The sequence below is a fragment of the Drosophila arizonae genome, chromosome 2 (genome assembly GCF_054131065.1).
Source record: "Drosophila arizonae isolate 15081-1271.41 chromosome 2, UAZ_ARI_1.0, whole genome shotgun sequence".
Classification (NCBI taxonomy): Eukaryota; Metazoa; Arthropoda; class Insecta; order Diptera; family Drosophilidae; genus Drosophila; species Drosophila arizonae.
In genome coordinates this window covers 23,186,081-23,199,593 of record NC_142922.1, presented here as the reverse complement: position 1 = coordinate 23,199,593, position 13,513 = coordinate 23,186,081, and the positions used below count along the sequence as shown (strand labels likewise).

At 45.3% G+C, this 13,513-nt stretch overlaps 1 protein-coding gene across 1 annotated transcript; it reads right to left on the bottom strand.

Annotated features, from left to right (window-relative positions):
* Positions 1 to 8,703: 8,703 nt before the first annotated feature.
* On the bottom strand, positions 8,704 to 11,132 carry tll (nuclear receptor subfamily 2 group E member tailless). The gene is made up of 2 exons (XM_018015769.2): positions 10,762 to 11,132; positions 8,704 to 10,658 (listed from the first exon to the last, which is right to left on the bottom strand). Exons 1-2 carry the CDS (start codon positions 10,835 to 10,837, stop codon positions 9,382 to 9,384), a joined length of 1,353 nt encoding a protein of 450 aa, XP_017871258.1. The 5' UTR covers positions 10,838 to 11,132; the 3' UTR covers positions 8,704 to 9,381.
* Between the last annotated feature and the right edge of the window lie 2,381 nt (positions 11,133 to 13,513).

Sequence of the window (13,513 nt, the reverse complement as noted above, 5' to 3'; positions counted from 1 at the left end):
GGATACGATTCGTATATGACAGTCCAACAAGTGAATTATTAATTGCAACAGCAACAGCAGCAGTAGCAACAACAACAACAACAGGGAATAGCCAACGCGGCGACAAATGGCCAATAAATGCGAGTAATTGTACACCATTGTGATTGCAGGCAGCTCGAGAGTGTGTGTGAGTATGTGTGAGTGTGTGTGTGCCGGACCTGCTGGGGCAAGTCAAAGTGCAAGAGTTTGACAGGCAATAACAATCATGAGTCAATGAAAAGACAAACAAGCCAAGCAGCTAAAGACAGTTCCAGTTTTATTTTTCAATACGAGTCAGTTCCAGTTCCGCTCCACTCAACATTGTCAGCGCATGACGCGACAATAAATCAACATCATCAGCCAATTGCTCAGCTATAATCGATTTGATATTTCATACCTTAAATTAATCTCAAGTGTTTACTTCGCGTATATCGAGTGAGGTATCGCCAGCTCCCAATTACCAAGCTCTACTTCTCTTTAAAACATATTCGCGGTTCGTTGTTTTTGTTGTCTTCAACCTTTTTCACAGGTGAATTGTGGCTGGCGGCGACTTCAACTGCTTAATTAGCCAAATGTGTAGTTGTTGTTGTGTGGCTACTCGTTGGTAATGATATGCCAATCATAATTAGCATGCCAAGCGTAGCTGCTTATTGATTTCATTTAAAATGGCATTAGTATGCAAAAAACATAATGAAAGATTTGGAAATCGAAATCGTAGCATATCGAATGGAAGTGTATTCAAAATTGGGCAAATTGCTGGTAATAATGCCAGTGGAATTTGGAGCAAAGGTGGAAGGTCTTTAAGAGAACTAAAACCTATGTGCATATATGCAGTAGAGATTAACGCAATGCCAACTGCAGCTAATCACATCCTGATTACATGCGAAATGTCGCAATGTTGAGTCGAAAGACTGATAATTTGTTTACCGACCCGCCGTCTTAGCCTCACAGACTGACAACAAAACGTAGCCAATTAACTGCAACCGACATAAAATCAAAAAGTAAATAAATCAACAATGAATGGATAAAGTGCCCTCACATTCGACGTAATGCTCGCCTGTTAATAGAATGCCGTTAATATTTCCTCCGCCTGCGCAATATTGGCCAACATTAGCTCTTGGAAACCAGGCCCAGAAACAATTCCCGACTCAGTCCACAACAACAACAGCAGCAGCAGCAGCAGCAGCAGCTCAATCGACATCAGTTTTGACAGCCCATCGACAGTTGGCAACAGTTTTCCTTTCTACTTGCAAAACAAAAGTCTGCGGTTGATTTTTTGTCTTTATGCCTCGCTTTTCTTTTCTTCTTTTCTCTGTCTCGCTTTTCTTTTGCATTCTGCGGGCCAGTTTTTCTAGCCGCCTGCAATTATTTGGCAATTTCTTACGTTTTTCAGCTGAAACTGCATTCGATTTTTCTTTCCTTTCATGCACTGGATTATTTTGGTCATTGCCATGTTCTCACATGTTGCCTGTTTCCCATTTTCCATTTTCCGTTTTCTATTCTCCCATTTTACTTTTCGTCTGGCTTTGTGCGCATTGTGCTCCTGGTTTTTGCTGGCTATGAAAATATTTACACATGCTCCGACGGGCATTGAAAATACACAATTAAAAGGTTTTTCGAAACTAATTGGTTTCAATTATTTCGGCTTTCCGAGCAGACACCAAAGAGATGCGTCAGATACTTGTTAGGATGATATGATAGCAGATTTCTACTTATTTCGGTTGCAGTGGCTAAGGCTTTTGCATTGCGCGATTTTTCAGTTCATTGAGTTGCAGTTAATTGGCTGAGGCTAAAGTCTTTCAAGATTCTTAAGATCTTTGATATGTCTGAGAAAATATTCGGAATTGTTTTCCAAGAAGTTGCTCAATACTAGCTGTAAATTCGGTTTTAGTTATTGTTTATTTCATATCATATTTTTTCGCCAACATTTCAGTGAGTGCATTGCTCTGAGCATGTAAATCATATGTGAAATGAAGTGCTGAAATGAGCTTCAGCTATTGTTGTTCTTTCCTCGTTAATCTCACGCCCCATAAATCGACAAAACTGTGGCAATTAACCACAACAAAGCACAAATTATGTCATAAGTATTTTCATGTTGATGATTTTCCCATTTTCATTTGCCTGAGAATTATGACAATAATGTGACAATTTACATAGCGCATCTACAAATCGCACCAGGGGGTGCCGCCAGCCACCCCTAAAAACATATAGAGATAGACAATTGAAACGAGTCCAGAAACGGAAACAGTTGCATAGGATCGGGTCAGCTAACGGCTCATCAGACCACCAAAACTAGCTGGCAGCCAGCCAGTCAGACAGACAGACAGACAGCCAGCGACACACACACTCATTAAAATTAAACGAGCCAACGCACAAAGCATTTTCCAGCCGGCTCTAGAGAGCAGTTCACTGCCCTACCATCGCAGTCGACCCAACTGTAGCGCATCTCAGCTGCTGGCGCAACATTGTCAACGGTTCTCAAGTGTGATCCGTATGGTAAACAGTGACGGGTAATAGTTAGTTTTTTAAGCAGCTCAGTCGCAGCACGCGCAGGACCAAGGCTCAACCCGTAGGCCAGGCGCATCACTGTTTACATTCGATTGCCACCCCAAGGAATATGTCAGCAGCAGCAGCCCACATGAAGCTGACAAGCCACGCCAAGTCAGTGCCACCTAACGCGATCCGTTAGATACGAGTTCCACTCGGAACGTGAGTTCTGATACTCTAAGAGAAGGTACAATAGTTGCGAGAAGGAATTTGTAATCAGATCATCCAATGCTAAGAAGCAAGAGAGTAGAGAGTCTACTTATAAATAATAATATAGTTGATTAATAAGTATACTATTAATATACATAATGAAAATAATAATTAAATCATTATTCTTTATATATTCTGTCTTTATATTCATATCAAAATATTTCCATTCGAGCTATTTGTGATCTTATTTAGATAATATTGTGTAGAAGAATATTTCAAGAGATTTCTGTAATATTATTTAATTTTAAGTCAATAAAAATTAAAGATATATTCAAAATTTACTTAATTTTAAATACATATCCAAAGCTCTAAGTGTACATGTAATTTCATAAACTTTTAAAAATTTATTGATTTAATTTTTTAGAGGATTTTTTTTTTTAATTTCCCGTTTCGTAAAGGGATTTTGTGGAAATTGAGTTGCTTTACGAGAAATACATATTAATGCACTGCATACATGAATTTCTGGCAAGGGTATTTGGCCTTCGGCACCCCAGTGTCTTCTCTAACTAGCTTAACTCTCTTCATTTTTTCTCTATCATGATTGTCGCCATGTTTGCTGTACGGCTAATCCCCGCAGCGGGCTGTCGCGCGCTTGCCGCAGACTGATGCAAATATTTTATGAAGTGTTTGAGGGTACTTCAGAAATTAGTTCCCATGTAAGCGCTTAAATTCCGCTCACCTACAGGGTATATGCAGTTGATCGCTCTCCCTTTCCAACTCCATTCTACTCTCTCTCTTTGGCTCTGGCTCTAATCTGTATGCTAGAGCAAATTGAAAAGCGTTCGGTTTTTTATCTCCCATTGTCAATGGCAGTCAGTTAACCAGCTGTTGTTTCGCCTCTCGTCAATTGTGATGTCAGTATGTCAGGCGCCCCGCCTTTCGAGAGGATAGTTTAGTGTTTAGTTTGTCACCGAATCGCCGCAGCCGCAGACTCCCTGACAGTTTTGCGCGTCCCATTTGCGGATTATGCCACAAATCCCTTTTATTTGACAAAATGGCTTCGATAAAAAAGAATTGTAATGAATTATAGGTCGCCTATATGTGTGTGTGTGTGTGTAGTTGTAGTAATACATAATCATAAAATTGAAGTTGATTTTGTTGTTGCCGCATTCTGACAGCTGTCGTCATTTGGCTCTAAGGTGAGCCGTGGCGCGCTCTGGCCGGGCTCGAGCGATCGTTGTCGCCAGTTGCATTGCCAATAGCCACTCGAGAGTTGGAAACAAAGTTGCCTCTGTGGAAAGTATTAATGTTTCTACAGCAGTCCACCAAGTGGCTCGGCTTGCTGGCTCTACAAAATAATTCTCGAGCATTGTTGATCCTTTGTGGCTTACTCGCGACGTTCAGCGAAACAAAGGCTCTCCAAAATTGGTTTGCCAATATCCGCCACATACCTCTAACTAACAACCCCTTTTGTTTTAGCACACACATACACTCCTTCTGCTTCTCTCTCTCTCTTTTTCGCTCCATATCCTGGGAGCGCAAACATATAACTAATACACTTTTCGGTGTGAGTTGGTCTCGAGTTGCTGCTGTATAGTGTAAAAGTGGCCACTTGGGTGGCTCAAGTGGCAACCTCGCCCAAATCACACGAACGACAGCTTTCCCATACGCCGTGTGTGCTGCTGCTGCGGCTGCGACTGCGGCTGTTGCTGGGCTCGAAGCTTTGTCAAAGTCGATTTGTTACATTTTCAAGTGCTCGAAGGCCCGTTACGAGCCCCCCTCCCCCCTTCTCGTTCCCTTTCAATATTTGCAATGCACTTGGTGCACGGTCGCCTCTGTTTTGGAATGCAGCAGCAGCACAGGGTTGCCCAAATTACCGTTACGCCTCTGGGGTGGCTCGGTCTGAGCGCTCGTTATTTTGACATATGGCCCTACTGATGTTGTTGATGACGCTCCTGGTCAAAGGTGGTGCAAGCCACAGCCGCCGCTGCCACCGCCACCGCCACCGCTGCGCTTCAAGCTGCAATGATGACGCGACTGCTTTTCACTTTTTAGCGTTGCGGGTCAACTTGGGCCGTGTTCCCAGGACTTGTACGTGTACGGGACTTGCGTGATACGATAATAGCTTCATTCACGGATGCGCCATGCACCTGATGACCACCTGCTTTATTGACCGGAAGTTGAAAAGTTTCAAACTTTTCCCGACCATCAAGAGGGGTGCTCGAATAGGTTTTTCCCTGGGTTGGGGCCTCACAGCGGCTGGGGGGACTCGTGTAACAGCTTAATTAAATGAAATATTCCGTCTACTTAAATAATAGTCTATCGTCACACAAATGCATAGCTCGCCATATAATAAGCACTTCTAGGCAGCTGCGACGCCATTTTGACATTGCGTTTGGATTGGATGATGTCTTCTTTTTTTTCCAGACAGATTGCGAGTTACCCTAATGAACTATCTACGCAGTCGACTAGCGCCTCGGGGCAGTGAGCGGTCGTCGGCTTTGTTATGCTAACAACAAAAAGCAAATTTAAAGACAACATCAAATGGAAAGGCAACAAATTCAATTAGGCTGCGACGTCATCAGTTGCCCCGAGGCAGCCGCAGAGGAACAGCTTCCTGCGCACAGGACTTCCTACAGTCGATTGCATGCAGCAAATGCAAGCAGTTGTGTGGCAATACTGGCAGCGCTTAAGTTTCCCATACTAAGCCCCTATACCAAAGAGAGAGAGAGAGAGAGAGAGAGAGAGGGAGACAGAGGAATGGAGTGAGTTGGAACACACACAACGCTCCGTCGTCTTGGTGGTCCAGCAAGGCTCAGCTTTTGATTGAGCATCAGAAAGTAATAATCCTCGACATGCCCATATAAAACTGTCGCCGCTGATCGCATAACACTTGTTTTGCCTGTCAATATTCGAAGCTGAATTCGAGCGAAACACTCTCCGTGGATCTCCGAGATGCGGGCAATTGCAACTTTCTTGAGGTTAAACGCAAGTTGCTCTTGAGCTCTCAAGTATCAGTCGAAGCCCGGTAGCCTTTGTTCGTTGGGATCGTCGCGATTTGCCCTCAATATTTTTCTCACCTCCAGGAGGTCCACTCATCAGCTGCCCTCGGGCCCTATTGTGCCCAGCGCAGATTGTAACAATAAAAAAATGAAGATTTACGTAGACTTAGACTCGGGCATCAAGTACTTAAGAGCATAAAAGACGCTAGGATGTGCCAATGTGCCAAGTATTTTTGATTAGCAAACGCTTCACTGATTTTGATTGTCAGCTCAGCTATGGGAATCTGATCTTGTGATGTGCAGCTGATTCTGCTTCGGAGCAGCTGCTAGTGCGTTGCACTAGTTCTGCTAATAAACATCATTAGATACGTCCAAACGTCAAATTAACTAGCTAAGCGCTAACAACAATGCCACTGCCTCGGAGCCTTTGCGAAAATGCAAATCGAATTTTCCACTGAAAAACAGCCATTTGCCCACTAAAGTAAGTTAAGCTGCCGTACAGGCTGCGGGGCTGGGCCGAGGCTTAGTCTCTAGTCCATAAGCCATACAACAATTAGAATTAGAGAAGATGAATATGTGTATGTATATTATCTCCCTCCCGCTCGCGCGCTTATCTGTGCGGCAGATATAGGAAATTGATCTGGCGATAAATCGAGCTACTCAATTTACAAAAACAACGCCGCCCTGGTACCGCTTTGACTTCTACTGGCTGCCGTTCGGTTGGCCGAGCAACTCGAACCAACTCGTCCTGGGACTGACTTCAGGTACAACAATGAGGCAAACGGAAGCCGGATTTGCAGCTTGCGTCTTGCGGCTTGCTGGCAAGGATCGCACGGATGTTTAATATTTTGGCTTAGAGACATTCTCATTATATTTGAAAACAATGGCCCATGATGCGGCCTTGTCGACCGCCCGGCCAGGATTTGAGCGTTTAGCAAAAGGGTAATCCAGCCCATTAAAATCTATTTGCATACTCATATTTTTGTTTCGCTAGGTAATTGCGCATGGATAACCGCCTAGCCAACGCAATGATCCACACAGACATCGAGCTCGGACTCGAACTCAGACTCGGACTCGAACTCGGAATGGCAATCGGAGTTCGGCTCACATCGAGACCTGTCGTCGGAGCTAAGCTAGCCGAAAACCTGCCACAGACGCAGGGATACGTGTATTTCCACACCTGCCCCGGTAAGCAGGTCTGCGGATCTGCGGATCTGCGGCATTCGCTTACGCGAATTGCGTTAATCACGCACGTCGCCCTTCATTGAGGACGCGGATTACTTAATCAACGAAAATCTATGAATTAAAAGTGTTACCGAAAATCCGCCAGCTTCGGGCCAGATTCCGACGAAGTTCTGGCCGCAGAGCCACTTGAGCTGAAGAGTTGCAGCAGCGATTGATCTGAGCTGGCTCCGGCTTAGCCCACACACCCACCCAACGCTGGGAGGGAGTTGAAGTTCAGTCCTGAGCTGATTTAAAGCAGTTCAAGTCGACCGAACGGGCCCAAAGCTTGTGACACAAGTTAGTCCCTCGGCTGGTTGGTGGCTTAATCAAGGATTTCAATTAGAGCCAATGGCTTAGTCAGGGCTTGCTCCACATTTCGCCAGAGGAAATCAATAAGTGAAAATTTTCTCTCTTTTTATTGCGAATGCGAAAAAAGGGAAAACTACAAATTAAGACCTAAACAATGCAAAGCCAACAATGTGCAGAAAAACGTTACTGATGACAGAATGATGAGGATTAAACCAACACAGGCGCACAGCTAGGACTACGACTGTAACAACAACAACCACAATTGCACACACATACACACAGCCGTCGTCGTCGCCTCTGAGTCTATTAAAAGTCTAAAGGCAGATAATAAAGGGCCATTAGGACTTAAAAGGGCTCAACAACCCAGCGGCAGCAGTCGAAACGCTTTGTGCCCTCAGAGACAACAAAATTTGTGCCGGATTCAACAGCAGCAACAACAACAACAACAACAGCATCTGCAGCATCCAAGCAGAGTCGAGCATGGACCTTGGCAAAGTCGAAATGGCAGCAGCAACGAAGCATATTTAATTCCAAATCCCCGCAAGCATTGAGCTATGGGTGCTACGGGTTAGGGTAGGTTTTTGCACTATGCTCCTGAAACTGAATGTGTGTCAGTGCCATAGACATCACACACACACATATATATCTCTATATAGAGGATATATTTGTATGGATGCATTCAACATTTCTATTTACTTTGGCCAACGCAATTTCAACAATTTTGCAGCAGCCAGCCAAAGCGATTGGCAACTGTTTTCCTCGTTCCTTGTTTGTTCAGCCTTCAGTCGAAGGGATACTACATACATTATGGCATGCCCGGTTCCATGTGCCATTGCCAAAGGATTCAATTGCTATTGTCTGCCATGGACATAGCAGCGATCCAACGCCGCTCGACAAAGTCATCAAAAGTGAATTTTTGCTTTTTAACTTTTTGAATTCTGTTTTGTACGCAGCCAGGCAACCAGGCATCTAGGCCAAGGGCAGAGAATCGGCCCAGTCGAGGGGACAGCGATTTGGAGCGGCCATTTTAAAGCCAACTGCCATTCCAAATTAATCCCGACTTTGGTTTGTTGATGTGGAAAAACTATGCTAATTTGTTTGATTTCAGTCCCAAGTGCAGCTGATCTTTTGTTCGAGGATTTGCATAATGCATTTTAGATTACCTTGACGGGCACTGCGGTTGGTCCTACGACTTTTTTGGGAGCCCCGAAGAAGTCGTTTAAAAGGCTAAATAGTTTTTAGTTTAAGATTATATCGAATGTCAGTCTAATAAAAAATTTATAAATAAATTTTAATATCGAGAATTTCGCATAATTGAATAAGAAAAGAAAATTCACAGTTACCTCTGAAGAAAAGTTTGTAGCATGGTAAAATCTAAGATAAATAAAATTATAAATAATTTACTTGTTTGTCTTCTAAAGAAATATTAAACGATAAAATGTACTTTGTGAAATTTATAATAATTCCAAGGCCTTTATTTTAAACCGAACTAAACCTATTTAGATTGATTGCAACGTTGGAAATAAAAAACATCTCAATGAATTCTATGCCAACAAATATCTAACATTATATTTTTATATATCACAGACATCAGTAAATATATTTTATCTACATAAGATTACATCTAAATGTACACCCTTATTCCAAGATATGAAACGATATACCCATTAAATAATTCACCAAATTGTTTTTGTTTTGAGAGTAGCTTTAGCTATTTATATTTTTATATATTTTGTATTTTTTCTATGCTAATTTTATTAAACATATATGATATGTACTAATGTATTATAATAAAACTTAAAAAAAAAAAGTTTCAACTTTTTCGAATCACGTTGTGAAAAAGATGTACGTATAACGAATACATTTTAAGGCTCAGATCCAAGAGATTTGTAAGCTTTCTGCAGCAGTTCACTGTTGAATATTGTCCAATGGTCACTGTCACTGTCTCAGCCAGTGTAACCCGTCAACCTCCTCAACTCCCAGCTCCCAGCTCCCAACTCCTCAACTCCAATTCAACTTTCAGATATCACAGTTTCCAGCACTACGAAGGCACTTCAAGTGCGCGGACGCGGTCTTGCCGACGGCAATGCAAGTCCTTCCGACTTCGATGCAATTCAACTTAGACTGGGCCTCAGATCTTGCGTTGGCTGTACATGTCCGAAATGAGACGCACAATGGTTATATCGCCAATGGTCTTGCGGAAGAACAACTCCTCGATCGTGAAGCTGGACACCTTGTGCATCAGAGAGACGACGCCGAGCAGCGTCTGGAAGCGCAGCGGCTGGTTGGGATGCGTGCGCGAGATGTAGTTGTGGAGTGCGTTGCGGGCATCGTTGTGCATGGACGCCACCTTGTTGGACTCCAGGAGACCACGAGACTCAGCCGAGGCACTGGAGTTGGGGCTGCCGCTGCCAGTTAGTATGGAGCTGTTGGCCAGGTCCTCAGTCGAGCTAGCAGCAGGCGGCGACTTACGGAAGAGCGAAATGGCACGCAGGCACTCGTACTCCGTGCTGTCGATGTTCAGATGACACAGCTGGTTCAGCACATCCTGGAAGGCGTGCACCTCGCGGGCAACAACGCTCACAATGTCGCGATTGGAGTTCTCCGACTCGTAGACGAAGAGCAGCTGGGCAAAGTTCATGGGCATGAGATACTGCGCCATGGCCAGGATGAAGAACTCCTTCCAGGACTCTTCCAGCAGCAGCAGCTGGTCGGGCATAGGCAGCTCGGTGAAGGCGCGCACACTTTTGATCCAGTTCACGTTCTTGAAAAGATGCTCCGCAGCCGTTTCCTTAATATGCTCGGCGGCCATTAGCGGCGGCGTCGGTGGCAGCGCCCGGGTGGCCAGCGCATTCATATAGGCGGCGGTGGGTGAGAAGAAGCCGTGATGGCCCTGGTGCACAGGGTGGTGTGGCACACGCGGCACCGAAAGGTCAAGTACGGCAGCAGGCGGTGGGGGCTGGAAGGCGGCATTCAGTGCGCCGTGATGGTGTCCACGTTGCACGCCCGGAATGGGCATCGGAAGGCCGGGAAATCCAGTCAATGCAGCTGTATTCATGAGTATCTCTGGCGGTATCTGCGGCATCTCGGCGGCACCCATCATGGCATCCTTGTACATGGCCATGTGACGGCGCAGCGTTGAGTTGCGTGGTCCGCGCTCATGCTGCACGGCATCCTTGTTCATGCCCACCTCAAAGCACTTGCGCAGTCGGCAGGCGCGGCACTGATTACGGTGCGTCTTGTCGACGACGCAGAGTCCCTGCTTCTGTGACTTGCACACGTACTGGCGAGAGCGTCGGATGCTGCGCTTGAAGAAGCCAGCGCAACCATCGCAGGCATAGATGCCGTAATGCTTGCCGGAGCTGTGATCCCGGCAGACCTTGCACGGCACATGGTACAGGATGCGACCTGAAGGAAACAGAAGAAATAAAGTTTGAGTTAGTTTGTTTCTCTTGAATGGAGTCGGGATGGAGTTTGCTCCTCAACTACGTTAGGTGGAACCAATACTTACTGGATGCAGCTGGCGACAGCCGAACGCTGTTGTATTTCTGATCCATCATGTCTGGCGAACCCTCCGACGATTGCATACCGATGTGGGGCGTAATTTTGGCGATTTATTAGGCACAATTTCAGCAGAATAAAAGCACACACACACACTTTTCACTTGGCGCAATTTTCAAATTGCTTTCAAATTTATGTTCGTTAGTTTCGATTTGAGAGTTTTCAGCTCTGAAGGCTTGAGTCGAACTTCTGTTTTTTGGCGTACTACACGACGACGACGTGGACGAGCGAAGTGGACTCGTTGAGATCACGGATGATTGTGTTGTCTGCTCACCACCCAGCTCCTGTTTTAATAGTCCTGCTCTCAATCCTGCTGCCGTGCCATTCAACGAACAGTCGATCACCCCTAGGTAGCAGCCGCGCGCGTTTATTGGTCGTTGCGCTGCCCAGCCAGAGAGGGTTGGCCAGCTATTGTCTGCTCGCTCGCACGCATTGCCTCTAACGCGCTGGCTGCCGTGGCAGCGATTTATGATCCTGCAGCAGCGGCTGCCATTGCGAAAAATTCATTGAGCAGCCGTCGCTCATGCTCATTCTCAACTTTTCGCCTCTGAGATTTTATGGTCTTTTTCCGTTGAGGCTCGCTCTCAGCGGCTACCTGCCAAACGCTCTCTCTATTGTCTCTCTCACTCTCTCTCTCCCTCTCTCTCTTTCTCTCTGGCTCTCTGTCCTTTACCTTCTCTTTGGCAGTGTGACAGTTGTTATTATGAGCAGGCACATCCTCATCAGCAGCAGCACTCATGGCTGGCCGTTTATGGCGCTGGCCATTGTTGCCGCTTTGTGATTTGCGTGAAGTACCTGTGGGTACATGTCGTTTGTGTCTGTGCTGCACCACCCGAACCCGAACCACGGTGCAAGGGTTGTTCAGTGCGGGGTGCTTTTAGTGCAATTGTTTCATTCATCTATTGAACCAACTGAACTTTTATGATGTAATTGTCCTGTAAGTAGACTCTGCGATTGATTGGGCAAATATCAAACACTTTGTGGCCTCCACTCAAAGCTGCAGCTTTAACCACTCATGCCCAGCACAGCTCTCTCTCTCTTTCTCTCTCTCTCGCTTTCGGCCTCTCTTTCACTTAGCCCTAACTAAGCCTGCTTAGAGTATGCCTTTTACAGAGGCAGCTCAAATTAAATTCAAGTGGGATCATTTTAATCGCCCCACGCGTAACTTAACCAACAGCCAGCTAGGTTTCCTCAGAGGCATTGGGCTAATCGCGTGCCGCTTAAGCAGATTAGAGCCAGAGGCCAGGACTAAAACCAAGACGACGAAGACGCAGACGAAGATCAAGATCAGCCAAGGGCGAATAATTTAAAGCAAGCTTTTCACAGAGGCAAAAACTCAACAAAAGGATCAACGCCCAAGGCAAATGCTCTAGCATTATAGAATTCGGGCGAAAAATATTGTACTTTATAATGTTAAGCAAGATCCCGTAAGTCTGGTGCGATTAAAACTCGAACGCCTAGCCCAGCCTTGTCCGAGGGGTTGTCAGTCCCTCGCTGCTGTTGCTGCTTTGAGAACTCGAACTCGAGTCCGCAAATGTAAATGCAAATGCCAATGCGTACGCATTGATAGATGACGAGACATTTAAAAAGAGCAATTATATATTTCGATTCATATTACGGATGCGTAACTTGATCAATAAAACGCTTGCGATGATAGCAACAACAGCAACACCAAATAATAAAATGAAAAGGGTCTAATTAGAATAGCAACCCCTCGAGTGGACTGATGCTGTTGCCGAGGGTAGTTGTTGATGGTGCTTAGATTGGGTGCGATGAGCATGTCTCGTGGACACCCACCCACCACCAGCGAGCTGTCCGTCACTCTGGTCTCTCAGGTGTGCAGCATGGGAATGTGCTTGCGTGTGATGTTATTCGGATGCAACGATTCAGATCATTAGCTCATGGATGGTACAATGCTGAATACTGTTGATTATGATGCTCTAGTAAACCAGATGACGATGACATATTCATTTTGAGTATACTGTTCTCTGGCCATCGGTCAATTTGAATGATGTGATGTGACTGTGCTGACTAACTAAGGGTTTATCGTGGGAACTCAGGAATATGCATGACCTTCGCTTCAATTGATGCTGTCTCTTATATTACTGACAGCTGCCCACTCCCACTCCCACTCTTTTTCTCATTCTCTAGCTTTCCCATATAATTCGATCGTATAAATATTGCTGGGCTCCAATTTCAATTGAATTTACCTAAGGGGAATTCGCAGGAAATCTCCGAGCGCGACTTTCATTCAAGTTAAGTAGCGCTCCATTACTTAATGAAATTCTGTAACGCCGGCGAACTGCTAATCCCGCTAATCCCCGCGGATTAGCGCTAAATCCACCACAAGTCCTTAAACAGCAGTCGCGCGCAGGCAGCCAAGATACAGATCGACACTCAGGTAGGCCTAGGACACATATGGTCATACGCCAATTGAAGGTCAACTTGGAAAAGAGAAGAAGAAGCATAGTCAATAATGATATTCCGGCGAAAAGCATACAGCATATGACTTTTTAGCAAAATTCCTAAAAGACTGCAGGTTGAGCCTTGCGCCTTGCGAAAGCGAAAGGGTTGAGCGGGTGGTAGGTAGGGGCGCAAGCGGGCTCAGCAGCCGACCCGTCGTCGCCAGGGTAGAGCTAAGGCTAATGATGGTGCACAAAAACCGTAGTTAGCACCTTTTTGTCTTCGAAGAATGCCAAGAA